The following is a 27,725-nucleotide window of genomic DNA, read 5'->3' on the forward strand; positions in this document are numbered from 1 at the left end:
TTCTGATATGTCTATCCACGGCCTCCTCTACTGTCAAGATGAAGCCACACTCAGGTTGGAGGAACAACACCTTATATTCCGTCTGGGTAGCCTCCAACCTGATGGCATGAACATTGACTTCTCAAACTTCCGCCAATGCCCCACCTCCCCCTCGTACCCCATCTGTTATTTATTTATATACACATTCTTTTTCTCACTCTCTTTTTTCTCCTTCTGTCCCTCTCACTATACCCGTTGCCCATCCTCTGGGCTTCCCCCCCCCCCGCACTCCCCCTTTTCTTTCTCCCTAGGCCTCCTGTCCTATGATCCTCTCATATCCCTTTTGCCAATCAACTGTCCAGCTCTTGGCTCCATCCCTCCCCCTCCTGTCTTCTCCTATCATTCCTATCCATCCCTCCCCCCCCCCCCACTTCCAAATCTCTTAATATCTCTTCCTTCAGTTAGTTCTGACGAAGGGTCTCGGCCCGAAACGTCGACTGTACCTCTTCCTAGAGATGCTGCCTGGCCTGCTGTGTTCATCTGCAACTGGAGTTGGTTTGGACCGAGAGCGCCATCTAATGGTGATATTTGGTACAACAGGCTCATCATCGAAGTTCATCAGGATGGATTTCAGTTCAAAGGGTAGAGCTGTCGGTGAGTTTACATAATACAGGCTTCAAAGTCAAAATGACACAAGAGGTCAAACTTACACCAGAACCCGTGGTTTGCTTCCAACTGATTGGTTAAAGAGAACTGATCTCCAATTGTCCCAAGTATTTCTGATATTGCTTTATTACCGATTACATTTGTTTGTTCTAGCTCTGGTAAACTCTCCGCTGTCTCTGTACTTCCATTCACCATTAGCCCTATTCTCAATGATACATCAAGTCCCAGTAAAACAAGTGTCCATTTTACAAAATTCTGTTTAATTTTCAAAGTCCTCTTCAGACCAGCCTTTTCCATCCTCCTCCAGCTCTCAGACATCATAATGTATTTCACCACTCCTTAACAACCATTCCTTGAGTTCTCAGGATACAAATCACTGGAACTGATTTCCTAAACCTTTCCACCCTCCTTCAAAGAGAAAGATTAGCTTCCCTTGTGACATGTGCATTGAAACATACAGTGAAATGCAAATTAGCGAGGATCGTGCAGGGTAGTCCGCAAGTGTCGCCATGCTTCCAAAACCAGCATATTAACTCATTAACCCAACCATACATCTTTGGAATGTGGGAGAAAACCAGAGCACCCAGAGGAAACCCACGCAGCCATGGGGAGAACGGACAAACTCTTTACACAGACAGCAGCAGGGACTGGACCCAACCCATAATCACTGTAAAGCCACACGCTCAACTGCTACGCTACCTTGCCGCCCCCAATTTCCTCATTTAAAATGTCTCTAAAAGCCTACTTCTATGAATAAGCTTTTGTTTATCTACCCTAATACCTTGTTAGATGTCTTGGTGTCCAGTTTTAGCTTGACAACGTACCCATATTGCAGATTGAAGCTTTTGTCTACGTTAAAGGTGACACTAGAACTTCATATGCTGCTGGCTAACCGCATAGATATGTCAGGTCAAATTTTAATGATGTATCTTTTGATGCAGTCCCCATCACATGGAGGATATTAACATTACAGTCCCCGTAATGCTGAACCATTAAAAATGGGAGGGATTTGAAACATGCAAATAACCTACTCTGAACGCAGCATCAACTCATCTCATTGTAACTGAAGAAATATTACCAGATTAATGACATTTTTATTTTTATATAGAGATATATACATATATATATATATATAAAACAAAGAGATATAGTATTGCATTGTTAAACAATATGAATACAGTAATTAGCAGCTCCTTAAGCAGATCTATCAATCAATAGCATTATCAGACCTGTTGTAATATTGCATGCAGTTCAGCAGCATACATTCCCAGCAAATTCATTGTAAATCTGGCAAATCCGTTACCAGCTGTCGAACAAAGTGCAAAAATGGTTCTGGAGGACAAATTCTGGGGAATACCATTTTCCCCTTCCTATCTACCCGACCCATACTCAAAACAAGACCTTTCCAGTCCCCTAAGCTCTCTTACTGCTCCCCTAAATATTCCCATCTCTCAACTGTTCTGTTCCCCAAAAGCCTTCCACCTTAGACTTCCAATTTTCCTTTCTTGTCCCTCGATTCTTTTTCCTGTTTCTCTGTCTTCCTCTGAGTTTGCCTCTCTGTGCTCCATCTCAGATGGTGGAGACAAGTCACAGAGCTCTCCATGTTTTTCCCCTTGTGCTTTCACTTGAGCTGTGTATTGCTGGAATGTAACCAATATCCTGAGGGGCAAGTTGTTGATTTCTTCTGGAACACATCCATTGAACAATTCCAAGACTGAATAAGTCATTTGCCTTTCTCATCTTCGGTATCACCATCACAACCTCCCTGGCTTAGCCAGTTGCACAGTCTTGCAGTTCCTACACCATCATCTCAGCTTCCAGATCAAGTCTTCTGTTTCCCAGGATCGTCCAAATGAGGTTTCCCATCTTCCACAGGCCTATAGACAAAGTGTCCTCAGCCATTGGACCGTGAATTCCCTTCAAACAGAGCACTCATCATTCCTCAAAACTTCAGCTAGCTCTTGAAATAAAAGAAAGCTGTTGAGTTCCATGGCAACTCCAAAAGTCATGGAGGTGTCAACAAAAATGCCCACATTTTAACAAAATCCAACCAAACACTTTGGAGATCTTGGTGTTATGAGAGGTGCTTTATAAGTGCTGGGTCTCCCACTGCTTACCTGAATGGTTTAGCATGTCTCATCGCTTCAAACGTGGAGTGTTGTGAACTAAGAAGCCGGCCTATCACTTTCTTGGAGCAGTTAAGGATAGACAATAAACACCCTCAGTTTTAGAATGAACATATAAAAGAAAATGTAAATGTTCCATTCCCTCTACTGAAAACATTCTTCTCAATGACAGAATGTAAAGAAAAACATTGAATGTTGAAAGGCTGATTTAGAAAGATCTTATCTGTCACTCAGGATAGAAAGGACAGAGCCTAGAGCAGTGGTAGCGAACCTTTTTGAGAGCATGTGCCAAAAGAGGTGATAATCTTCTAAAAAAAAATTCTTTCACCTGCCATGATAATTTTGAGTAGAGGTTATTATCATAGATTAATTAATGTAACAATAATTATGGCAAAAATTCTTTCACCTGCCATAATAATTTTGAGTAGAGGTCATCATAGATTAACTAGTAACAATAATTATGGACTTTTTTCAAGGAAAAACAATGTTTTGTTGCTTATTTATGTGCGTTAATTGTTTTGCTATTAATAAAAATATAACAAAAACAGATTTAAATAAATGAAGCATTTTAGAAAACCTATTAAAATTATTAATATTAATCTTTTAAAAAGACTATTGAAAAATAACATCATTTCTATATAGTATTGTTATTATAACTATTTACTATCCAAATACTGATGTGTACACCAGGTCTGCAAAGATTTCAAAATACATTATCCAGCATCACATGCTCTCGCAACCAGCGCCAAGCTGGCACGAGATGTTTCCGATCAAAACATCTCATCGCTCTGGGTTATAAGAAAAAAAAATCTCTGCTTTGTTTTGCAGTATAGATAATCATTATATATCTTTTTATTGTGGTTGGGGTTTAAAGAATCGAGGGGTGGCACTGCATGCCGAATGCCAATAAACCTTTTGTATGTGTCATCTTGGGCATGCATGGCATAGGTTCACCACCCCTGGCCTAGAGTGTCGTATATTGCTGTCCTGTCTGCTATTCTACACAACAGGCAAACATATTTCTGCACAATGTTCATGATTTGCACTAAGTTTTGAGGGGAAGGGGTGGGGTTGGTGGGGAGTTGGGGCAAGTAAAGTCCTGAGTGGAAGACAGAGAGTGAAGCAGGGTACTATTCGCCTTGAATCTTTGTGCCCTTACCACAGAGCCAATTCACCAGAAATGCTTCGTAAAACCTACCTCTTTGACCAACCTGCTTTTCATTCAACAACTTGTGAACTTGAGATAATTTACTTCATTAAAGTCATCAGACAAATGCAAATTATTGTTATCGAGGGTGATTAAAGAAAGCAATGAAGAAATGGAATTTTCAAGGTTTTGAATTCTTGGGGTATTGGACCATGATTCAGCTTTAACGAGTACCTTCAAACAAGATTCAAATTGATATCCATCCAAAGGACCTAAATATAGATATCACATGACTGAAAGTGATCTCTTTTTCAGAGAGGTCAGTGTTCCTTGAGTAGTTGTAATGAGTGAGATCAGGGGAGAATCCACAATGAAACAACCAGACGGGAAATAAGTGTTGTAGAACTCAACAGCATGTCACTTTTGATTTCCTTTGCACATTTAATGAGAGGGGAGACATTTATCTCACACACAGCCTTAGAGCATAAACTAGATCCTGTACTGGGGATATAAACGAGTTGCTGAGAATGTCCTTGTATTTAGAAGCAGTCCAACGTCTGAGCTCTGAGCAGTTTGAAGGTGGCCCTTGCAGTAAGATCGGCTCCTGTGTGGACACTACACGTTGCCACACAGAGGTCTGAAAGAAACCCAAACATCACTGCACAATCACCACTCATTATTAAGCCCTACCCCGATGTTTCCAACAGTGGGAGAGTCTTGGACAAAAGAACACAGACTTAGAATAGAGGGGCATCCCTTTAGAACAGCGATGAGGAGGAATTTCTTTAGCCAGAGGGTGGTGAATCTGTGGAATTCATTGCCACAGGCGGCTGTGGAGGCCAAGTCATTGGGTATATTTAAAGCAGAGGTTGATAGGTTCTTGATTAGTCAGGGCATCAAAGGTTACGGGGACAAGGTAAGAGAGTTGGGTTGAGAAGGAAAACTAATCAGCCATGATCAATTGGTGGGGCAGACTGGATGGGCTGAATAGCCTAATTCTGTTCCAACCCACCTCAGCAATGGAACACCACAGACCACCTCTTTGCACAACCACAGACCTGTCCTTGATTGTGTCTTTGAAAAAAGAGCTTGGTGACCAAGTAGCACGAATCACCATGCTTTTTCGTCACACTACCACAGACCTGTCCTTGATTGCATCCTTGATTCTTTTTGTTGCATTAAGTGATTGCATGTTCACAGTGTACTTTTCTTTTCACTGTATGGTATAAATTCATCTATAGTTTATATATATTTATATTATGTATGCTTTCTGCACCCGTGTGCCTGTGATGCTGCTGTAAGGCAGGTTTTCATTGTACCTGTACCTCACCGTAATTGTGCATATGACAATAAACTCAACTTGTGCAGTGTCTAATTCATGTAGAGTACCAGTGCGTTCAAACATAAACTTGCAAATGGTTGTAAATGAAAGCAATCTTGGTCTAGACCTTGGAAACACACAGAAGGGATTTACTCAAACAGTAGCAGGGATGGTGGATGGTGCAGTTGATAAGAGGAAATTACATCCACTCACACAGGGACCAGTGACCAATGCACGTAGACCGAGGATGATTGACGACTGGCAGAGATGGAATTGACTTTGCAATCAGCTGTGAACAACGAGATACTTCCTGAAAGGAGGTGTGGAGGCAGATTCAATAGTAACTTTTAAAAAGGCAGCTGGGTGCGTTCAAGAGACATTAGCGAGACTTTGAGGGAAAATGGGAGCGAATAAGATTAATTGAGAAGCACTCTCTAGGAGATGTCTCAGGATCACGGGCCATTGACATGGTATAATTATGCAACTCCAAATGCCTGTTCAAAACAGGTAGAAGAAATGTCTACCCCAAACTGCCTACTGCTGCTTCAGTGAATAACTGGATTGGCTCAATTGTGCCCGGGAGTTCTTATGCTTTAATAAACCACCTTTTTCCTGTTCCAGTCATTCAAAGGCACCATGAGGAATTTTGGGGGGTGGAGTTTGTGGTTTAAAATTGGCATTGTCACCTGATCCGAGTTCTTGAGTACTGGTTGGCTGGGGCTGGTAATTTGGATCCCCCACGTTCATGTCCATTAAAACCCAATCAAATTAAAATGGGGCTTAAAGCCAGATCTCATCACTGCTCATACTGGAGACTTTGTAGATATATCCAGACATTGGGAAATGAAGGAATCCTGCAGAAAAAAAGAAGAAAAGAGCTGGGTGACCAAGTACCACAAGTCACCATGTTTTGCATTTTATCTGATCCGTTTTAGTGCTAAGCGAACGCACCAGAAGAAACCCTTATAAATATACACATTCCTACTGACCCCTTTAAATATTAACATATTCCCAGTCACCCGCAATACATCCCAGCGATTCTGCTAACAGCATCAAGCTACCAAACGTGCTATAAAACCATTAGACATCGGAGCAGAATTAGGCCATTCGCCCATTGAGTCTGCTCCACTATTCCATCATGACTGATTTATTATCCCTCTCTGCCTCATTCTCCAGCCTTCTCCATGTAACCTTTTGACAGCCTGACTAACCATGAACCTATCGACCTCCACTTAATGACCTGGGCCTCCACAGCAGTCCATGGCAACGAATTCCACAGATTCACCGTTTGGCTACATAAATTCCTCATCTCTGGTCTAAATGGACGTCCCTCTATTCTGAGGCTGTGCCCTCTGGTCCCAGACTCACCCACTACTGGAAACATCCTTTCCACATCCATTCTCAACCTGTGGTGCACGGACCTATCGGTTAATGGTAGGGGTCCACAGCATTAGTTGGGAATCCCTCATCTAGACCTTTTAATATCCGACAAGTTTCAATATTGTCAAAGTTCCAACAACACCACCCAGAGGTCTGAATGTGTCTGTTTCTGCCACCATTAGAAACTTTTCCTTTAGCTAACTAACTGAAACTCAACAGTATTTCAGAATATTCTGGTCTCACCCCATCTGAGATAGTCCATTGCCCTACCCTTAATGTTCTCGCACTCTCTCCAGCTCAAGTTGCCGCTCATTTTTCTATACTCATGCTCTGTAATTATTCCCAAGAATTTCTCCCCTAGTAACTTCAACTTACTCAGGGAGATATTCTACAGATATTAATGTATTACCAAAGGTCCGCTGCAACTTTTAATGCATGTAGCAATGTGTATAAATATTAGCACACTCCTGGTGACCTCCTGTTAATATTAATACTCCCTTGGAGAAACATTTTAAATATTAACCACTGCAGAGAACCCATGGAAATGTTATCACACTCCCAGAGACTGATCTGCAAACATTCAGACTTATGGACAAGTTTATCTGCCTTTGGACCGTCCCTGGACCTGAGCTTCAGTTGACATGCTGACTGCACAGTGAACCTGCAGCGAGAGGCCGGTGCCCATACTGAACACTCTGACGGACAGATGAAGTTTGCTCAGCTCTCTTGGCAGTGTGATCTCCGGCAGACTAATCATTAGCTGAGAAGCACAGGGGTAGGGAGCTCATGCATTATGGATGGGGCGGCACTGTAGTGCAGAGGCTAGCGCAACGCTTTGCAGTGCCAGCAATCAGCGATTGTGGGTCAATTTCTGCTACCGGCTGAAAGGAATTTGTACACTCACCCCATAACCCCATTGGTTTCCCTGGGCTCTCCGGTTCCATCCCACATTGCAAAGATATATGGGTTATGGTTAGTAAATTGTGCACATGCTATTTTGGCACCGGAAGCACGGTGACACTCGCAGGCTGCCCTTAGCACATTCTCGGACTGTGTCGGTCGTTGATGCAAACGACGCATTTCACAATACGCTTCGATGATTGCATGTACAGATGACAAATAAAGTTAGTGTTTATCATTAAGTCACCTTTAGGGTCCATGGCTGCATTTTCCTGATCGGACAAATCACCACACGCCACCTTGTTTTCAGACAGATGCTTTGACGCTCCATCAGCCTCTAGTTTACAGTTGAAAGCAGAGTGCAATTAGCAACTGTCCAGAAAAGTCCAATTAAGAATTGTATTTACACTGTTCGTCATTCAGTAATATGTCAAGAGAGAAAACCAACACATTAAAATCTTCCAACCCAGTTCACCCCTTCCCCAGTTTTTGCTGACCTACACACTGGTTAACAATCAAAAACTGACTTTGTTTTCAAATTCAATGTCTTCATTTTCATCTCTCACCTTTCCCTGTCAATGTAACCTCCTCTGGTCCAACAACAACACCCAGAGGTCTGAATGTGCCTGGTTCTGTCACCATTAGAAACTTTTCCTTCAGCTTTCTAACTGAAACTCAACAGTGTTTCAAAATATTCTGGTCTCACCCCATCTGAGATAGTCCATTGCCCTACCCTTAATGTTCTCACACTCTCTCCAGCTTAAAGCTATATTTATTTTCTCACATTTCCAGTTCTGTTGAAGTGTTGTTGATCAGAAACATTAACTCTGTTTTTCTTTCCACAGGGGCTGCCTGACCTGCTGAGTGCTTCCAGCAATTTTTGTTTTTCCTTCCAAGTCTCTTTGCTCCTCCAAGGCTCTCCTTAAACCCTTGCTCTGGAAAGACTAGCTCCTCAGTGTGGAGCACGTTCCAAGGCCCAGAACCAAGCAGCATCTCCAATTTTACTTGCTCCTTAAAACCAAAAGACAAACACATGTCAGAGGAGGTCCCACAAACCCTGGCTTACCTGCTGGGGGTTGGTTCAGATCATTAACGTTCTGATACTGGTTCAGGTTTGCTTGGAGGGAGACATTCTCCCTTGGAATCTGCACTTCATCGCATTTAACACTGGTAGATTCGCTGCATTAACAAAAAGACAAGTATTTTATGGGACGAAGAAAAAATTGGAATCTGCCATCTTATTTGGTGGTGGAGAGAGAATCTCTGAGTTTGCCTGTTAAGGCTGTATAGTGGACAATGAAAAGTTTAAATTTATTAAATATATTATCAAAGTACACATATGTTACTGTATACTAACCTTAGGATACTTTTTTGCTGACATTTGCAGGAAAAATAAAGAAAAGTAATAAAATTTATGAAAAAATTCTACATAAAGAATGGCAAACAACCAATGTGCAACAGAAGACAAACTGTCCAAATAAAAATACTGAGAACATAACTTGTAACGAGTCCTTGAAAGTGAGTCTGTAGATTGCAGAATCAATTCAGAGTTCTGGTTAGTGAAGTTATCTATGAAGGATGAAGAATAACAAAGGTTATCAAAAAGTTACAGGGGGATTTTGATTAGTGGACAAAGGAAGTTTAATTTGGATAATTGTGAGGTGTTGCATTTTGCAAAGTCAAAAACCAGGTAGGACATTCACAGTGAATGGGAGGGCGACCCTGGGGAGTGTTGTAGAAAAGAGGGATTATGGAGTACAAGTACATGGTCACTGAAAGTGGATTCACAGGGACACAGGCTTTTGGCATGCTGGCCTTCATAAGTCAGGGTGTTGAGTGTAAAAATTGGGAGGTCACAATGGGATCATACAAGACATGGGTGAGGTCGCACTGCGCACTGTGTTCAGTTTTGGTCACAAAGATGTCATTAAACTGGAAATACCTTAGTGCAGAAAAGATTTACAAGGATGCTGCCTGGATTTGAGGGACAGTGTTAAAGGGAAAAGATGGACAACGTAGTACTTTATTCCTTAGAGCGCAAGACACTAAGAGGAGATTTTATAGAAGTGTATAAAACTGACAGGTGCCCGGAAGAGGGACCATGTCACTTCTATCCTGGCCTCTCTCCACTGGCTACCAGTACGGTTTAGAATTGATTTTAAGGTTCTCCTGTTTGTTTATAAAGCCCTAAATGGGCTGGCCCCCTCCTATATCACAAACCTTCTAACCCCTTCTTCTACTTCTAAGTCCCTCAGGTCAGCTGACTTGGGGCTCCTGGCTGTCCCACGATCTAAATTTAAGCTCAGGGGTGACCGCGCCTTTGCTGTTGTAGCCCCTAGACTGTGGAACAGCATTCCCCTCCTTATCAGATCTGCCCACCTCCATTGACCCTTTTAAATCCAGGCTCAAAATTTACCTTTAATCATTAGCGTTTGAATCCTCCTGATGTGGTTGATTTTTGGCTTGTGCCTAGGCTCATGTGTTGTCTATTTTGTGCCTGTAAGCCGTGTGCCTTGTTGTTTATATCTGTGTTTCTTGTATTTGTGATTTTAGCTACCTGTTATGGTTTGTACAGCACTTTGGTCAACATGGGTTGTTTTTAAATGTGCTTTATAAATAAATTTGACTTGACTTGACTTGACTAGACTAGACTATAAAATCATGAGGGGCATAGATAGGGTGAATGGACACAGTTTTTTTCCTCGGGGTTGGGGTATCAAGAACTAAAGGGCATAGTTTAAGAGGAATTTGAGAGTCAACTTTTTTTTAAAAAAAACACAAATGGTGGTATCGATGTAGAAATCACTACCATGGAAGTGGTTGGGAGAGGTACAAGAACAACTTTTAAAAGACAGTTGGTCAGGTATATGGAAAAGTTTAGAAGATTATGGACAAATGGGATGAACTTGGATGGGACATCTTGGTCATCATGGATCAGTTCAAGGTTCAAAATAAATTCCTGATCAAAGTACATATATGTCACCATATACAACCCTGAGATTCATTTTCTTGCAGGCATTCACAGTAAGTGCATAAAATACAATAGAAACAATGAAAGACTGCACCCAACAGGACAGGCAAACAACCAATGTGCAAAAGACACCAAATGTACAAACACAAAAAGAAAAATAATAATAATAAATAAATAAACAATAAATATCGAGAACATGAAATGAAGTGTCCTTGAAAGTGAACCCACCGGTTGTGGGAACAGTTTAATGACGGGGGAATGTAGTTGAGTGAAGTTATCCCCTCTGGTTCAAGAGTTGATGGTTGAGGGGTAATAACTGGTGGTGGGGGTTCTGAGGCTCCTGTACCTTATTCCTGATGGCAGCAGAGAAAAGAGAGCATGGCCTGGATGGGAGAGGTCCTTGATGATGGATGCTGCTTTCCTACTACAGCACTTCACAAAGATGTGCCCAATGGTGGTGAGGACTTTACCCGTGATGGACTGGCTGTGTTGTACGACTCTATGACACTCTCCATGGTTCCGGGTTAGATTCTCACTGTGCTCAAGTGCAAAGGGTCATAGCCTCCCAAGTTTGGTAGGTTTTAACAACAGAGAAAACTTAGAATATTTCTATTGGAACAAGAGTCCTTGGCTTCCAAATAAGGTGTCAAATAATAAGAAATGAGATGAACATCAGTTTGTTTTCACAAAGATTTGTAAATCCTTGGAATTCCCCATTCCGTGGGCTATAGGTGCCCAGTGGTCACTAAAATTGAAGATTCAAGTCAATAGACATTTTGGGCTTTAATGAGAGAAATGGCTGCTGGAATGGCACCCACTCAGCTCTGGAGACCTGGATTTGATTCTAACCTCCACTGTTGTCTGTGTGGAGTTTGCATGTTCTCCCTGCAAGCACAAGTACTCCAGCTTCCTTCCACATCCCAAAAATGTGGGTCAATTTGTTAATTAGATACTGTAAATTCCCCAGTATGTAGGTGAGGGTCGAATCTGGAGGGAGTGGATGGGAATATGGAGAGAATAAATCAAGTTTAGTGTAAGATTACCATAAATGTGTGTCTGATGGTCAGTGTGGGTTGAAAAGCTGTTTTCATGCTCTTTGACCCTTGGCTTATTTCTATGATTCAAGGAGTATGGTGGGAACATTGGATTAAGCTGAAAAAGGAGCTGTTATTGATTGGGGGAGCAGATCTGGGGTGTGCTGCATGGCCTGTTTCTGCTATTAACTGTACTGACGAGATGGTGGTGAGAAAAGAAGCAGCCAATCTGACTTGCTGAATTCCCAAGGGTTTTAAAACAGCCCCAAAGGTTATCCACCCACTCAAAGTCAACAAAGTTATATTCAATCTTAAGGATCCGTCATCCGTCCACGATCACGCACCCCCCCCCCCACCATCTGGATCCGCCCATCACCTGCCAAGTCTTGGTCCACCCCTTCCCTCCCCCTGTTCAACCAGTTATCTCCCCTCTTTCTTTGCAGCCCAGATGAAAAGTCTCGAGCTGAAATGTCAACTGTCCATTTCCAAGATTCGAGACTAAAATTTAGTTATCACGTGTACATTGAAACATATAGTGAAACATGTCATTTGAGTTAACAACCAGCACAACTGAAGGTTTACTGGGGGCAGCCCACCAATATGGTTACATTGTAGTTGTGTGGTATAGGCACCCAACGAGTTCCCCTCCACCACCTACCTCTTCCATCTGGCAGAACTGGTCCTCACCATCAACAATTTCTCCTTCAGCTCCTCCCACTTCTTCCAGACTTGAAGGTAGCCCTGGGCACCCACATGGCTCCAGCTATGCTTGCCTTTTCATTGGCTATGTAGAACAGTCCATGGTCCAAGCCTTCCCTGGTAATGCTCCCCAATTCTTCCTGTGCTATGGTGACAACTGCATTGGTGCTGCTTCATGCACCTACGTTGAGCTTGTCAATGTCATCAACTTTGCCTTCAACTTCCACCCTGCCCTTAAATTCACTTGGTCCATTTCTAACACCTCTCCCCCTTTCTTGATCTCTCTGTCTCCATCTCTGGGGACAAACCGTTGACCGATATCCTCTATAAAACTATCCATCCCCACAGCTATCTTGACAACACCTCTTCCCATCCTGTCTCCTGTAAAAATGCTATTCCCTTTTCTCAGTTCCTTCATCTCCGCCATATCTGTCCCCAGAATGAGGCTTACCTTTCTAGGACATTGGAGACATCAGGACATTATGGAAAAGAGTAAACAATCAACATTTTGGGCTAAGACTCTTCATTGAAGGGTCTTGGTCCGAAATGTCGACCGTGTACCTTTTTCCATAATTGCTGCCTAGCCTGCTGAGCTCTACCAGCATTTTATGTGTGTTGCTTTAAGAGTGATCGAGTTCCTCTTGTCCTTACCTACTAACTCATGAGCCTCAGCATCCAGCACATCATCCTCCACAACTCCCATCATCTCCGAAGGGATCCTACCAGCAAACACATCTTTACCTCCCTCCCACTCTCCACATTCTGCAGGGAACACTCCCTTTATGATGATCTTGTCTAGTCCCTGAAAGCAGCCGAGGTGCCACACCTGCCCACTCACCTCCTCCCTCACTTCCATTCAGATCCATTAATTTATGTTGGGTCTCACCAATGTGGAGAAGGGCACTACAATGATGCCACCCTCAGGGTGGATGATCAACACCTTGTATTCCATCTGGGTAGCCTCCAACCTAGTGACGTGAACATCATTTTCTCCTTCTGGATTTAAAAAAAATTCCTCTTCTTCTATTCCCCACTCTGGCCTCTTACCTCTTCTCCTCACCTCTGGTGTCTCTCCTCCTTCCCTTTCTCCCATAGTCCACTCTCCTCTCCTATCAGATTCCTTCCTCTCCAGCCATTGACCTTTCCCACCCACCTGGCTTCACCCATCACCTTCCAGCTATTCTCCTTCCCCTCCCACCACCTTTTTATTCTGGCATCTTCCCCCTTCCTTTCCAGTCCTGAAGAAGGGTCGCACTCAAAACGTTGACTGTTTATTCATCTCCACAGATGCTGCCTGACCTGCTGAGTTCCTCCGGTATTTTCTGTGTGCGTGGCACCAACATAGCATGCCCAATACAAAAGAAAACACATAAAACTCCACGGATGCTGCCTGACCCACTGAATTCTTCCGAATATTTTTGTGTTGCTCCAATATATGGAATTGGCTACTTCAACTTTATATTCCCTTAAAATGATAAAACTGAGGCATGTATGACACAGTGGTAAAATGCTGTTGCCTCTCCACCTCAAGGACACAGGTTCAATCCCTGGTACCAGGTGCTGTCCATATGGAGTTGCAGCATTCTCCCCATCACTGTGTGGGCTCCTCTGGGTGCTCCAGTTTCCTCACGTTAATTTATTTGTGGTAATATTACTTTATGCATTGTGTGTTACTATATGCACTGTGTTGTGCACCCGTAGTCCCGAGGAACACTGTTTCGTTGGGCAGTATACATGTATACGGTTGAAATGACAATAAACTTGAACTTGAACTGGAATATTTGGAATAATAATACACAGGAGGGGAAATAATTGAACTGAAGTGAGGGAATTTCAGTTTAGCTGGTATATCAGTACAGGACACTAGAGCCCCACACAGTCAGAGGTGGCGTCTCCTGGATTGTACACTCAGTGGCCACTTTATTAGGTACACCTGTGCACCTAGTCGTTAATGCAAATATCTAATCAGCCAATCATGTGGCAGCAACTCAATTCATAAAAGCAGGCAGACATGGTCAAGAGGTTCAGTTGTTGTTCAGACCAAACATCAGAATGGGGAGGAAATGCGATCTAAGTGACCTTGACTGTGCAATGATTGTTGGTGCCAGATGGGGTGGTTTGAGTATCTCAGAAACTGATCTCCTGGGATTTTCACACACAACAGTCTCTAGAGTTTACAAAAAACCATCCAGTTCTGTTGGGTGAAAGCACCTTGTCAATGAGAGAGGTCAGAGGAGAATGGCCAGACTGATTCAAGCTGACAGGAAGATAACAGTAACTCAAATAACCGGATTCTATAAAAGTCATGCGCAGAAGAGCATCTCTGAATGCATAACACGTTGAACCTTGAAGTGGATAGGCTGCAGCAGCAGAAGACCGTGAACGTGTAGAATTACACTCAGTGGCCACCTTATTAGGTACCTCCTGATAAGCTGACTCAGGGATTTGCAATGATTAAAGGACTTCCTAAAGCCAGGATTTAATCTGCTGCTGTGGGAAATCCAGAAGATGATATTGGGGTATTGAGTTCAGTTCTGGTCGCCTCATTACATATGAAGAATGCGGTGCAGAGGAGATCTACCAGGATGCTGCCTGGATTAGAGAACATGGGTCCGAGGAAGGGTTAAGTGAGCTAGGACTTTTCCCTTTGGAGTGAAGGAGGATGAGAGGTGACTTGATAGAGGTGTATATAATAAGAGGCATAGCTAGACTGGATAGCCAGTTCCTTTTTCACAGGGGGGCAATGGCCAAGACAAGGAAAGGTCATTTTAAAGTGATTGGGGGAATGTATAGTATAAGAGGATGCCAGTGGCAGGATTTTTACACATTGAGTGATGGGTGTGTGGAACACGCTGCCAGGGTTGATGGTAGAGACAGATACATTCAGGCTCTTAGATAGGCACATGGATGAAAGAAAAATGAAAGGATATGAGGGAAGGAAAGGTTAAACTGAGCTTGGAGAAGGTTAAAAGGTCAGCACAACATAGTGGGCCATATGGCCTGTACTGTTCTATGTTCCAGAGCACGCAATTTATGAATGAGACAAGGCTGTTTGGATATGAAAGCACAGGATGTCTGGAGAAGATGATGCCAGGGAACAACATGACCAAGGGCAATATCTTTCAGACGGTTCACAAAACTACTTCTCTCACTTCTTTTACATTTTCTTCACCTTTCTGCTGTTGTTAGAGCCTGTGATCTACATTTTGGTTGTGTGTTTTTGGGCCAATTGAGTGATCTGGTGCTTTGCTGTCTCCAAGGGTGTTCGGGAAGGCTTTCAGTGAAGTGTGTGGCCTCGAGGCCAAGAAACCTGGAGATGAGGCGTGAGCCCATGATAGATAGACTCCATTTCTCACTGATTAAAGCATCAAGAAAGATTGAAAATCATCAAGGACAAGAGCGGAAGACGGGCAGGTGTTCAGCACTGTCTACCTGCATTTGAATGGCCTCTCTCTCCCTCCCGCTCCAGGAGTAAGCGCCAGAGTCCTGGGTCTTGGACAAGGTTTAATTGACGCAGTTTGTGGATTGGACTCTGTAGTTCACATTATGATGTGTTTCTGTTTTCCAGTTGGTCCTTTTTTGTTGCTATTTTTGTGCGATCTTGATTGGGGCGGTCTGGATCTGTAGCCTAAGTTAACAAATGACACATCGCTAGATTGAATGGAACTGAGCTAAATTGAATATGCCTGGACTCTTCCAAGGAGTGGTGTTTTATATTCTGTGTTTTTCATTTGCTTTTCTTCCATTTGCGTGATTTGTTTTTATTTGCGCATCGGGAATTTGATGTTTTTCTTTAAACGGATTCCATGGTTTTACTCTTTGCCTTGTGACTGTCTGTAGGAAGACAAATCTCAGGGTTGTACTACATACATACTTCAATAACTGAACTTTGAATCTTTGAACTTTTGAAAGTCTGGAACCTCCGGTACAAAATTTCATGAAAACTGTGAGTCAGCAGAAATAAGAAAAAACAATCATTAGAATATGGGTATTGGAAACCCAGTTGGATATCATTCAAATGGAAGAGAAGGATATGTTATCTGTGATCCAATTAAATACCAGAAGAGTCTCAAGTGGCAGAAAGGCCTCTCCTTTCTCTTTATACCGTGACTTGGATCCCAGCTATGATTCCTGAATGAATAGGCTAGTTTTTCTTAGAAAAAAATACTGATTTGGTCATTATTTGGGAGAAACACGACAGCCTGAACAGAAACCACCACTGCAGAATGCCATCTTGTAAACAATGACCATATTTATATCATCATGCACAAAATGCTGGAGTAAGTCAGGCGGCAGTTATGGAGGGGAATAAACAGCCGACATTTTGGGCTGAGACCCTTCATCAGAAATGGATTAACGTCGACTGCTTATTCTCCTCCACAGATACTGTCTGAGTTTCAGAGTCCTTCCAGCGTTTTGTGTGCGTGTTGCTCAGACTTCAGTAAAACACATGGATGAGTGTGTCCCCACAAAATCGTTCAGGGTTTTCCCCAATCAGAAGCCCTGGATGAATAGTGAAATCCAGGAGCTGCTGAGAGCCACATCAGAAGCTTTCAAGTTTGGAGATCAAGAATGTTACAAGAGGTGCAGGTATGATCTCCGGAAAGCCGTCTCTTGGGCAAAGTGGAGATCCCGGACTAGACTGGAATCAACGAAGGATGCTCGACAGCTGTGGCGGGGTTTGAACACCATAACCTCCTATAAAGCTAACACTTGTGATATGGGGGACAGCAGAGCTTTGCTTCCAGATGAGCTGAATGCCTTCTATGCTTGTTTTGACACAAGAACAGGGAGGAACCATTGCGCACCCCATGTCTCCCGATGATCTCAGTATCTGAAGATGATGTGCAGGCTGCCTTCAAGAGTGAATCCAAGGAAAGCATCTGGTCCAGACGAGTACCTGGCCGAGTGCTGAAGACCTGTGCCAACCAACTGCCTGGTGTATTCACAGATATCTTCAAACTCTTGCTCTGGCAGTGTGTGGCACTCACCTGCTTCACGCAGGCTTCAATCGTACCGGTGCCCAAGAAGAGCATGGTAACCAGTCTCAATGACTATCGCCCAGTGGCACTTACACCCACAGTGATGAAGTATTTTGAGTGGCTGGTGTTGAAGCATATCAGCTCCTGTCTGAGTGGAGACTAGGATCCACTCCAGTTCACCTACCGAAGCGAAAGGTCTACAGCAGATGCTACCTTGTTGGCTCTTCACACAACCCTGGAACATCTGGACAGCAAAGAAGCATACATCAGGATACTCTTTATAGACTACAGCTTGGCATTTAACACCATCATCCCATCAAACCAGTAAACTCCAAGACCTGGGCCTCAATACCCCCTTGTGCAATTAGATCCTGAATTTCCTCATTTGCAGACCCCAGTCAGTTTGGATTGACAAAAACATAACATCTCCACAATCTCCATCAGCACAGGTGCACCACAGGGATGTGTACTGAGCCCCCTGCTCTACTTACTTTACACCTATGTCTGTGTGGCTAACACCATATACAAGTTTGCTGACGACTGTTGTGATGAATCAGCATACAGGAGTGAGATTGAAAACTTGGCTGAGTGATGTAATAACAACAACCTCTCACTCAGAGTCAATAAGATCAAGGAACTGATTGTAGATTTCAGGAGGAGGAAACCAGAGGTCCATGAGCCAGTAATCAAAGGATCAGAGGTGGAGAGGGTCAGTAACTTTAAATTCCTGGGTGTCACTATCTCAAAGGACCTGTCCTGGACCCATTATATAAATATAATTGTGGAGAAAGCACAACAGAGCCTCTATTTCCTCAGGAGTCTGTGGACTTTCAACATGTCATCAAAAACCTTGGCAAACTTCTATAGATGTGTAGTGGAAAGTGTGCTGACTGGCTGCATTACGGCCTGGTATGGGAACACCAATGCCTCTGAGTGGAAAATCCTACAGAAGGTAGTGGATTCAGGCCAGCATATCATGGGTAAACCACCTCCCCCCCAACTATTGAGTACATCTACATGAAACATTGCTGTAGAAAAGCAGCATCCATCATCAAAGATCCTCACCACCCAGGCCATGCCCTTTTCTCGCTGCTGCCATCAGGTAGAAGGTACAAGAGCCTCAGGGCTTACACCACCAGGTTCAAGAACAGTTACTACCCCACAACCATCAGGCTCTTGAACAAAAGGGGACAACTACACTCATTCTACTTCTGGTGTCCCACAACCAATGGTCTCACTTTAAGGGTCTTCATTTTGTTATTTCATGCTCATTATTTATTGCAATTTATTTATATCTGCACTTGCACAGTGTGTTGTTCATGGATCCTGTTTATTTGCTAAGTATGCCCACAGAAAAAAGAATCTCATGGTTGTATGTGGTGACACGTATGTACTCTGATAATAAATTTTACTTTGAACTTTTGAACTTTGAAGATTTCCAGCATCTGCAGAATCTCTGAAAGGCAAATGCAATGCTAGCATTCATTTTGAGAGGACTAGAATATAAAAGCAAGGATGTAATGTTGAGGCTTTATAAAGCACTGGTGAGGCCTTATTTGTGAGTATTTTGAATAATTTTCTAATCTAAGAAAAGATGTGCTGACATAGGAGAGGGTTCAAAGAGGTTCACAAGAATGATTCCAAGAATGAAAGGATTATCATCTGAGGAGCGTTTGATGGCTCTGGGCTTGTACTCACTGGAATTTGGAAGAATGAGGGGGGATCTCATTGAAACCTATCGAATGTTGAAAGGCCTGAACAGAGTGGATGTGGAGAGGATGTTCCCTATGGGGGGGGGGGAGTCCAGGTCCAGAGGACACAGCCTCAGAATAGAGGGACATCCATTTAAAACAGAGATGAGGAGGAATTTCTTTAGCTCGAAAGTGGTGATGCCGTGAAATTTGTTGCCACAGGCGGCTGTGGAGGCCAAGTCACTGGGTATAATTAAGGCAGAGGTTGATGGATTCTTGATTAGTCAGGGCATGAAGGGATATGGGGAGAAGGCAGGAGATTGGGGCTGAGAGAGAAATGGATCAGTCATGATGAAATGGTGGAGCAGACTCAATGGGCCTAAATGGCCTAATTCTGCTCCTATCTATTATGGTGTTATGGTCTCTTATGTAATAAAATGTACATGTCCACTGTCCAATTTTGACAACAAACCAGATCAAAAGATATCAAGACAGGTGCTCAAAACTTGGTAGGTTTTAAAGGGCATCTTGAAGGACGGTGGTGAATACCCAGAAAGAGCTGTCAGAGGTGGTGGTTGAGGCAAATATCATTACAACATTTTAAAAGTGTTTGGACAGGTAATTGGATAGGAAAGGTGGTGTGGGATATGGGTTTAGTGTAGATAAACCAGATTAGCACAGATAGGCACAGACGAGGGGCCATTTCTACATGGTACAATTCTACAAGTAAAGAGAGACTGAGATGGCATCCCAGTGAGAGGAAGCTGAATGTATATGGTCGCAGTTGGTGCAGTATTAATATTAGGGATATCTAAAAGAAGCAGAGAGATCTCAGGTAGTTAAAAATATGTAAAATAAAAGCGTGCTATGGAGAGACCTACAAACACTGCCAGACTTGGTGCCAATACACATCACCAAACACAAGAGCGAGGGGTGAATGGGACTTGGTGTGCATTAGGATATAGGCAGCTGGCAGTGGGGGACATAGGTCAGTCTCAGCTATGTTAAACTCCATGAATCATTGCAAAGTGAAGGCACGACCCAGACTCAGGATGCAACAAGGGCAGAGGAGGAAGCAAAGCAAAAATAAAACATTCAGAGATATTCAATTAATTACCTGAGAACAGCTGAGTCTCTGCTGGGTTTTAGATCTGAAATAGAATGAAGAAAAGGGGAAGTAACTGTGGATGAAACTGCAGATGCTGAAAATCTGAAATAAAAACAGAGGATACAGCAATTGCTCAGCAGGTCAGGTAGTATCTGTGAAAACAGAAACAGATTTGCTGTTTCAAGCATAAAACCCTTTGTCAGGTTTGGCTCTGTGTGGTACAGATAAACCCCAGTGTCACCCGATTCCCACTTGTCAGCTGCTCGGTCTGGGTAGCTCACAACTCCAATAATCTTGGCTTCATAAAACCGTGAGATGTAGGCGCAGAATGATGCCATTCAGACCATCAAGTCTACTCTGGCATTCCATCATGGCCAATTTATTATTCCTCTCTCCCCACTCTCTGCCTTCACCCCATAACCTTTGACACCCTTACAGAGCAAGAACCTATAAAACTCTGCTTTAAATATACCCAATGCCCAGGCCTCCATGGCCGTCTGTAACAATGAATTCCTCAGATTCACTGGTGCAGGCCCAGAGGCATCAAATGCTCCTCATACATTAACCATTTCATTCCCAGAATCATTCTCGTGAACCTCCTCTGGACCCTCTCCAATTTCAGCACATCTTTTTTAGATAGGGTACCCAAAACTGTTCACAATGCTCCAAGTACTGTCTGACAAATGCCTTTTAAACCCTCGGCATCACCACCTCGCTCTTATATTCTAGTCCTCTCAAAAGGTTCAAGCCTGGCCTCGGGTATTTTCTATATGGAGCTTGCACTCTCCCCCCACCCCCCCCCCCACCCCTGTGACCATGTGGGATCCCACCCACCGCCTGTTCTCGTTTCCCACAAAAATATCTGGGTTGGTAGGTTAATGGGCCATTGTAAATTGTCCCTTGTGTATTGGTAAGAATCTGGGTGGAACTGATGGAATGCACAACATCTATCTGAGGTGGGCTTTCAGAATGATCTCCTGTGGAGATGGTCCAGACTGTACAACCCTCATGAGTTTTTTCAATTGTATTGTGCTCTTTCTTGTAAAAATTGTGTATAATTTATCCTTAATTGATGTTTTTCTCGGGAATGCAGTATATGATGCTCTGCGCCTGTGATGCTGCAGCAAGAAAGTTTTAAATTGCACCTGTGCACACATGGACTTGTGCAAATGACAATAAACTTGACTTCTGATTTTTTGTTTTGAGTTTTGGGCTGAACCACACAGTCCAAATTCTGACCAGCTCCCACCTCAAAGGGCAATAGGCCTCTTTGTTACATCTTAACAACCAACAACAGAAGGTTTCGGCACAGAAGAGCCCATTCAGCATGATACCCCTGTGCTGGCTATTACATAGTGAAACTCTTGGGACCCTGGGGGTTATTAATAGGTGGGCAGAGCCGTGAAGTTGTATTACGCCTCGAGAAAACGTGTTTGGTCTCAGCTGCTATTTTGTATCCAATCCAGTGCTACTTTATGGTGGTTAAGAAGGTGTGGAGTGGGCACTAAAACAGTTTTATTAACAGACACAAGATGCTGGGGGAACTCAACAAGTCAGGCAGCATCTATGCAGATGAATAAACAGTCAACGTTTTGGGCTGAGACCCTTCATCAGGACTCAGTTATGTTAAAATGGTTCTAGAAGGAAGGACTTGAGAAACTGAAGTCGTTCTCGTCAGAATAAACAAGGACTTGAAGAAATTTGAGCAATGTCTTTAAAATCCTGAAGGATTTAATTAAAGAGAAGAGAAATGGTTTCTAATGGCTGCTGGGTTGAGCCAGGATGCAAGCAGCCTCGAGGCCTAGAAACTGAGAGACTGGGCACAATCCCAAGATCGACTCCATTTCTCGCCAATCTCACTGTTTAAAGTGTTGAGAAAGATTGAAACGCCAAGGCGAGTACGGAAAGTGGGCGAGTGTTCAACGCTGTCTACCAGCCTCGCGCTCGGTGCTGCCAGAGGAAGGTGCCTGGGTGTGATGGTCTCTCTCTCCCTCTTGTTCACTGCTCCTGAGGGAAGGTTCCTGCATTCAGATGGTCTCTCTCTCTCTCTCCCCCATGATGCTGTCAGAGGATGGATTGGACTCTCAGTTTTATTCTGTGTTTTTGCAGGTTCTTTCTTGTTGCTGTTTGCATGATTTGTTTGCTTTTCTGCGCCTGGAGGATTGATGTTCTTATTGCTGTTTGCATGATTGGGTTTTTGCGCACGAGGGTGCTTGATGTTCTTGTTGCCATTTTGCGCAATTTGTTTTTTTAGCGCATGGGGGTGGGGTTTATATTTTTCCTTGAGCAGCTTCCATGATTTTTGTTGTTTCATGGCTGTCTGGAGAAAACGAACATTTAGAGTTGTATAGTGCATATATACTTTGATAATAGATGTACCTTGAACCTTGGTTGTCAAAGGATGCAGACTTAAGATGGTCGGCAAAAGGCAAACGCTTTGTGTTTAGGATTGGGATCAAAGCATCTGCATAATGGAAGCAGAATCTGTGTTTTTTTAACAAAAGGAAATGTATAATATAAATGTAATTCCAGGATATACAGTAGACTGGGACTAAGTGGATTTCTCTTTCAAAGTGCCAGTACAGTCAACAGGCCAAATGGCCTTGTTCTGGGCTGTATTGATCTTTCACTTTATGAATTTGCCATTAGTTCATTAATTTCTGAATCAAGGAGAAGCTCGGCTTGAGAATAACATACAATGCAAAGAATTGAAAACAGTATTGGATGGACCAACAACCCCGGCAGGATTCGTAGATCTTCTCCGGTGTCGGACATCCTTGAGGACTGACAGACAAGAAAAGAAGCCCTTCAAATTTGTCTGCACCAATGACACTCCAAGCTGCTACTTCCTCCCAGTCCCAGTGCAACAGGTCACCAGAGGAATGTGTTCCAGTGCCCCACCCTCCCACTCAGTGTCTTACCTGCACTTTCCTTTCTCCGGTATATAGCACACAGTACAATAACGTTCAGGAGCAGGATGGCGAGGAGCCCAAGGATTCCCCCGAGGAGGATCACCAGCACAGGGACCTCAATGCGGGAATGGAGGAATCCTAGAAGGAAGAGGTGAAGAGCCAAACAACTCGAAAGTCACAGAGGGCACTTACACATCAGAAAGAAAGCCTGTATACCCTGACTTCAGCACTTTACAACCAATGAAGTGTTCTTGAATTATAATCATTGCCACAGATAACAAAGGCCAGTTAATCTTTTTCATGATGTTCATTAAGATACAAAAATTGGCTAAGGCAAGGAAAAGGTCGGTGCTCTTTGAAATAAAATCAAATTACCATGTATTTCTAATTAAAGAAGCAAATGAATGCTCAGTTTTAAGTCTCAGTTCAAAGGAGGCATCTTTAACCATGCAGCACTCCTGCCGTGATATATGCACAGTAAACCAGGGAGACGTGTTCTAGACACTGAAGTAGGCACAGAATTAAAAATGATTGATTTATGCAAATTTCATTCTCACTTGGCACAAGAAGAGGCTATTCCTTCTTTTGGAGTTACTGTGCAACTGAACATCACAGAACAGAGAACAGTACAGCATACTAGAGGTCCTTGTTGTGTCAACCGTTTAACCTGCTCTAAGATCAATCTAACCCTTCTTTCCGACAGTGCCCTCCATTTTTCTATCATCTATGTGCCTGCCTTAAATGCCTTTAATGTATCTGCCTCTACCCGCACCCCTGACTCACCATTCTGTGTAAAAAAGCTTACCTCTGACATCTCCCCCTATACTTTCCTCCAATCACCTTAAAATTATGCCTCCTCGTACTAGCTACTTCCGCCCCGGGGAAAATGTCACTGCTGTCCACTCGATCTATGCCTTTTATCATCTTGTACACCTCTATCAAGTCACCTCTCACCCTCATTCACTCCAGAGAGAAAAATCCCTGCTCGCTCAACCTTTCCTCATAAGACATGCTCGCTAATCCAGGCAGCATCCTGGTAAACCTCCTCTGAACCATCTCTGAAGCTTCCACTCCTTCCTATAATGAGGCAACCAGAACTGAACACACTTTTCCAAGTGTGGTCTAACTCGAGTTTTATAGAGCTGTAATATTACCTCACAACTCTTGAATTCAATCCCCTATCTAATGAAGGGTGGGCACGTGGCCAAGTGGTTAAGGCATTGGACTAGCAACCTGAAGGTCGTGAGTTCGAGCCCCAGCCAAGGCAACGTGTTGTGTCCTTGAGCAAGGCACTTAATCACACATTGCTCTGCGATGACACTGGTGCCAAGCTGTAACTTTAGTGTCGTGGAGAGGGGAGACTTGCAGCATGGGCAACTGCTGGTCTACCATACAACCTTGCCCAGGCCTGTGCCCTGGAGAGTAGTGAAGACTTTCCAGGTGCAGATCCATGGTCTCGCAAGACTAACGGAAGCCTATCATCTAATGAAGGTCAACATGCCATTCTCCTTCTTAAACACCCAATCAACTTGTGCAGCAACTTTGAGAGATCTATTCTCATCTTTGAGGGATCAAAAAAAACATGTGTTAACTTAATTTTTTTTTATCTCATAGTGTTAATTGGCCATGGTAAATTTTTTTTATCTCATAGTGTTAATTGGCCATGGTAAATCTCAGGTGCAGATGAGTGTCATAATCTGAAGGAACTGATGAGACTCTGAGAAGAATAAAATGGCTGCATGGTGATCAGCAGGGAATAAGTGGGATGGGCTTTATGACTCCATCCCTTCATGCCGTTAATCATTGCAGGAAACTCTCACTGACCCTCCCAACAAAACAGATTACTTTGGAAATCTAGAGCATTAGAACAGAGCCAAAAGAGAACTGATGGTGGCTATCTCGATTTTTTTTTGTTTACCTGGTAAAGCAATAGAAGAGTTAGTCACTCCAAATTCATTGCCAGCACTGAAGGAGTAGTTCTTTGCCAGGCTCGTCAGCTGCACATGAACGGTGTGGTTGGTCAACCATGGGTAACTCTTGGTGTCCAAGATCATGAAATTGGAGGTGTTCACAATAACTCCGCCACTTTCATCGACCCAGGTGATCGTGGCAGGAGGGTTTGCACGGACAAGGACAAACAGGACCAGGAAAAGTCCCGAGTCATTGTGTTCCTTGTACTCAGCATCCATCCGAACAACTTCTGGTTTAACTAGGGAAAGGTACAGAAGAGGACAAGAGTCAAAACTATTTCTACCTTTGATGCTGGAAAACTGTGAAACGAATCCAAAAGTGGGATTATTAAGAGGGGCAATGAACAGCTTGGTGGAAGAGGTTTTGAAGGAAGTTTCCAAGCTCAGGACTCAGCAGCTGAATATATGGCTGTGCATAACACAGCTTTGTCCAGGAGTTTGCTGAGATCTGCAATAAAGAGTCAAAACTCCCAAGGTGGGGATCAAGGGTGAAATTAACTGAGTTCACTATTGGAGTCAATCCCTTCCCAGTTGCATTTTGACACCACAGTATTTTTACCTTTCCTGGTAGTTTACATAGAACATAAACTCAGAATCAGCTTTGTTAACACTCACATACAGTATGTCATGAGATTTGTTGTTATGCAGCAGCACAGTGCAAGACATTAAAAAATTACTGTTACAATAAGTAAATATAAAAATATAGAAATATTAAAAACTTAAAAATAGTGCAAAAAGAGCAAAATAGAGAGGTAACGTTTATAGATTCATGGATCGCTCCGAAATATGATGGCAGAGGGGAAGAAGCCATTCCTGAAATTGAGCATGCAACTTCAGGCTCCTGTACCTCCTCTCTGATGGTAGCGATGAGAAGAGGGAATAGAACACTACAAAGGAACAATCCCTTTGACCCACAACGTCTATACTGCTCATGACGCCAATTTAAACCAATCCTATCTGTTTGTTTGTGACCTGTATCCCTCCATTTCCTGTTTGTTAGTCTGTCTAAATACCTTTTAAATTAGTTTATACCATTCATTCTTTTCATTGAGAAAAGAAACACATTTCTAGTACTAGTCGTAAATTTGCTTTTCACTTCATTCAAAGTAAATCCATTAATCTTCCTAGTGTTTCTTTCCTTCAAGTGATGCCCAAGTTTACCAGCAAACTCATTGTCTTCCTCCACATCATCATGCCCTTGGATTCGAACTCTGAGCTGACTGGACCCTGCAGCCCGCAAGATTCATCCAGTTCAAAGGTGTCCTTGACCTTCACCTCATTTGGACTGACTTCACAGTCCAAATGTCCCTTTCTACCAACCCGAATCAACAGATAATGCTCTTCAAAGCAATCAGAATGCTTTTTTGTTAAATTTAGAGATACAGCGTAGAACAGGGCCTTTGAAGCACACCGTCCAGCAGACCAGCAATTTAACCCTAGCTTAATCATGGGACAATTTACAATGACTAATCAACCTACTAACCAGTGCATCGTTGGACTGTGGGAGGAAACTGGAGCACCCGGAGGAAACCCACACGCACACAGGAAGGAATGTACAAACTTGGTACAAAGGGCACTGAAATTGAACTCTGATATACGACACCTGAGTAATAGTGTTTGTGCAGAGTGAGAAAAGAGAAAAGTCTTTTTGGATTAGGATCTACCAAGGTGTTTCTTGCTGCAGTAACATGTCTGACATGGAGGCAATCCTAAAGCTCTCATTTGAATGAAATATGATGTTCTTTTAGTCAATAGCATCATTAAAATGACCACACAACTCAATTATAATTTATATATTCACATTTCTTATGATATTAAAGGCCATTTGGCCCATTGACCCTTTGAATTGCAGAACAATTCCATTTCATTCCCCTGCTTTTTCCTGGAACCTATTCTCACACGTCCTCCATAATTCTCCCAACAGTCAGAGCAATTTACAGTAGCCCATTCATCCAACAGCTCGCCTCTGGAATGTGCGAGGAAAGCCCAAATGATTACAGGGAGAATCCGCAGACAGGCAGAACTCGGGGTCAGAGTTGAACCTGAGTCACTGGAGCTGTGAGACAGCAGTGTTAGTGCTGGAACACTGTATGCTAACCCTGATAAATGCTAGAGTTTGCTCTAACATTGTGGAAAATTCAAACTACATCAGACCACACTGCAACACACGCTATTCTTTTTTAACTGCAACAAGTAAATTGGACTGTGTATATTTAAACATTCCTGCCACACATTACTCAGCTCCACCCAAGATAGAGAAGCCTTTTTTTTAAAAAACAAGAGACTTAAAGATTTCAAAACATTAAAAAACTAATGAAAGTGGCAGAGAGATACAAAACCAAATTATGAAGAGTCATTATCTAAAGAGGCTTCAGTAGCAAGGTTCGATGCTTCAGTGTACAATCGCACCCGCCCCCCCCCACCCCGGTGATGCAAAATGCAGAGTAACTTTGTGTAGGCCTGTGCTCTGCACCACTGCATGTACGTATATACTTACCAGATATGGATAGGTTGTGGTACAAATTCAACACAGACAGGGGCTGAAAGAGTTAATCTATTAGGCTGCATCAATTACGAGTATGGAAAACTGGGGGGCGGGGAGGGGGGATTGGCCTAATTCTAGAGCGCAACATAATTAAATGATTTAATAAAATAAATAGAAAGTATTTCTTCTGCTGGAAATAGTGAAGAATAATAAGATATAACAAAATATCAGACCCTATCTACCTGTGACTCCAATTTCAATGGATTATGTACCTGTATTCCCAGATCCCTTTGTTCTCCCACACTCCTCAGTGCCCTACTGTTCACTGTGTAAGTCCTACTTTGATTGGTTCTA

At 43.0% G+C, this 27,725-nt stretch overlaps 1 protein-coding gene across 2 annotated transcripts in view; it reads right to left on the minus strand.

Moving 5' to 3' along the window:
• Positions 1 to 3,443: 3,443 nt before the first annotated feature.
• LOC140212764 (transmembrane protein 25) overlaps positions 3,444 to 27,725 on the minus strand; it is a 35,894-nt gene continuing 11,612 nt past the window's right edge. For both annotated transcript variants that reach the window (XM_072283953.1, XM_072283952.1), the window contains exons 4-9: positions 24,835 to 25,125; positions 22,926 to 23,054; positions 20,014 to 20,047; positions 8,586 to 8,698; positions 7,767 to 7,856; positions 3,444 to 6,093 (exon numbers count right to left, since the gene is read on the minus strand). In XM_072283953.1, the coding sequence (XP_072140054.1) occupies positions 6,020 to 6,093; positions 7,767 to 7,856; positions 8,586 to 8,698; positions 20,014 to 20,047; positions 22,926 to 23,054; positions 24,835 to 25,125 (731 nt within the window). In that variant the 3' untranslated portion in view covers positions 3,444 to 6,019. The remainder of the gene's footprint in view (positions 6,094 to 7,766; positions 7,857 to 8,585; positions 8,699 to 20,013; positions 20,048 to 22,925; positions 23,055 to 24,834; positions 25,126 to 27,725) is intronic.

This window comes from Mobula birostris, chromosome 20, assembly GCF_030028105.1.
Source record: "Mobula birostris isolate sMobBir1 chromosome 20, sMobBir1.hap1, whole genome shotgun sequence".
Classification (NCBI taxonomy): domain Eukaryota; kingdom Metazoa; phylum Chordata; class Chondrichthyes; order Myliobatiformes; family Myliobatidae; genus Mobula; species Mobula birostris.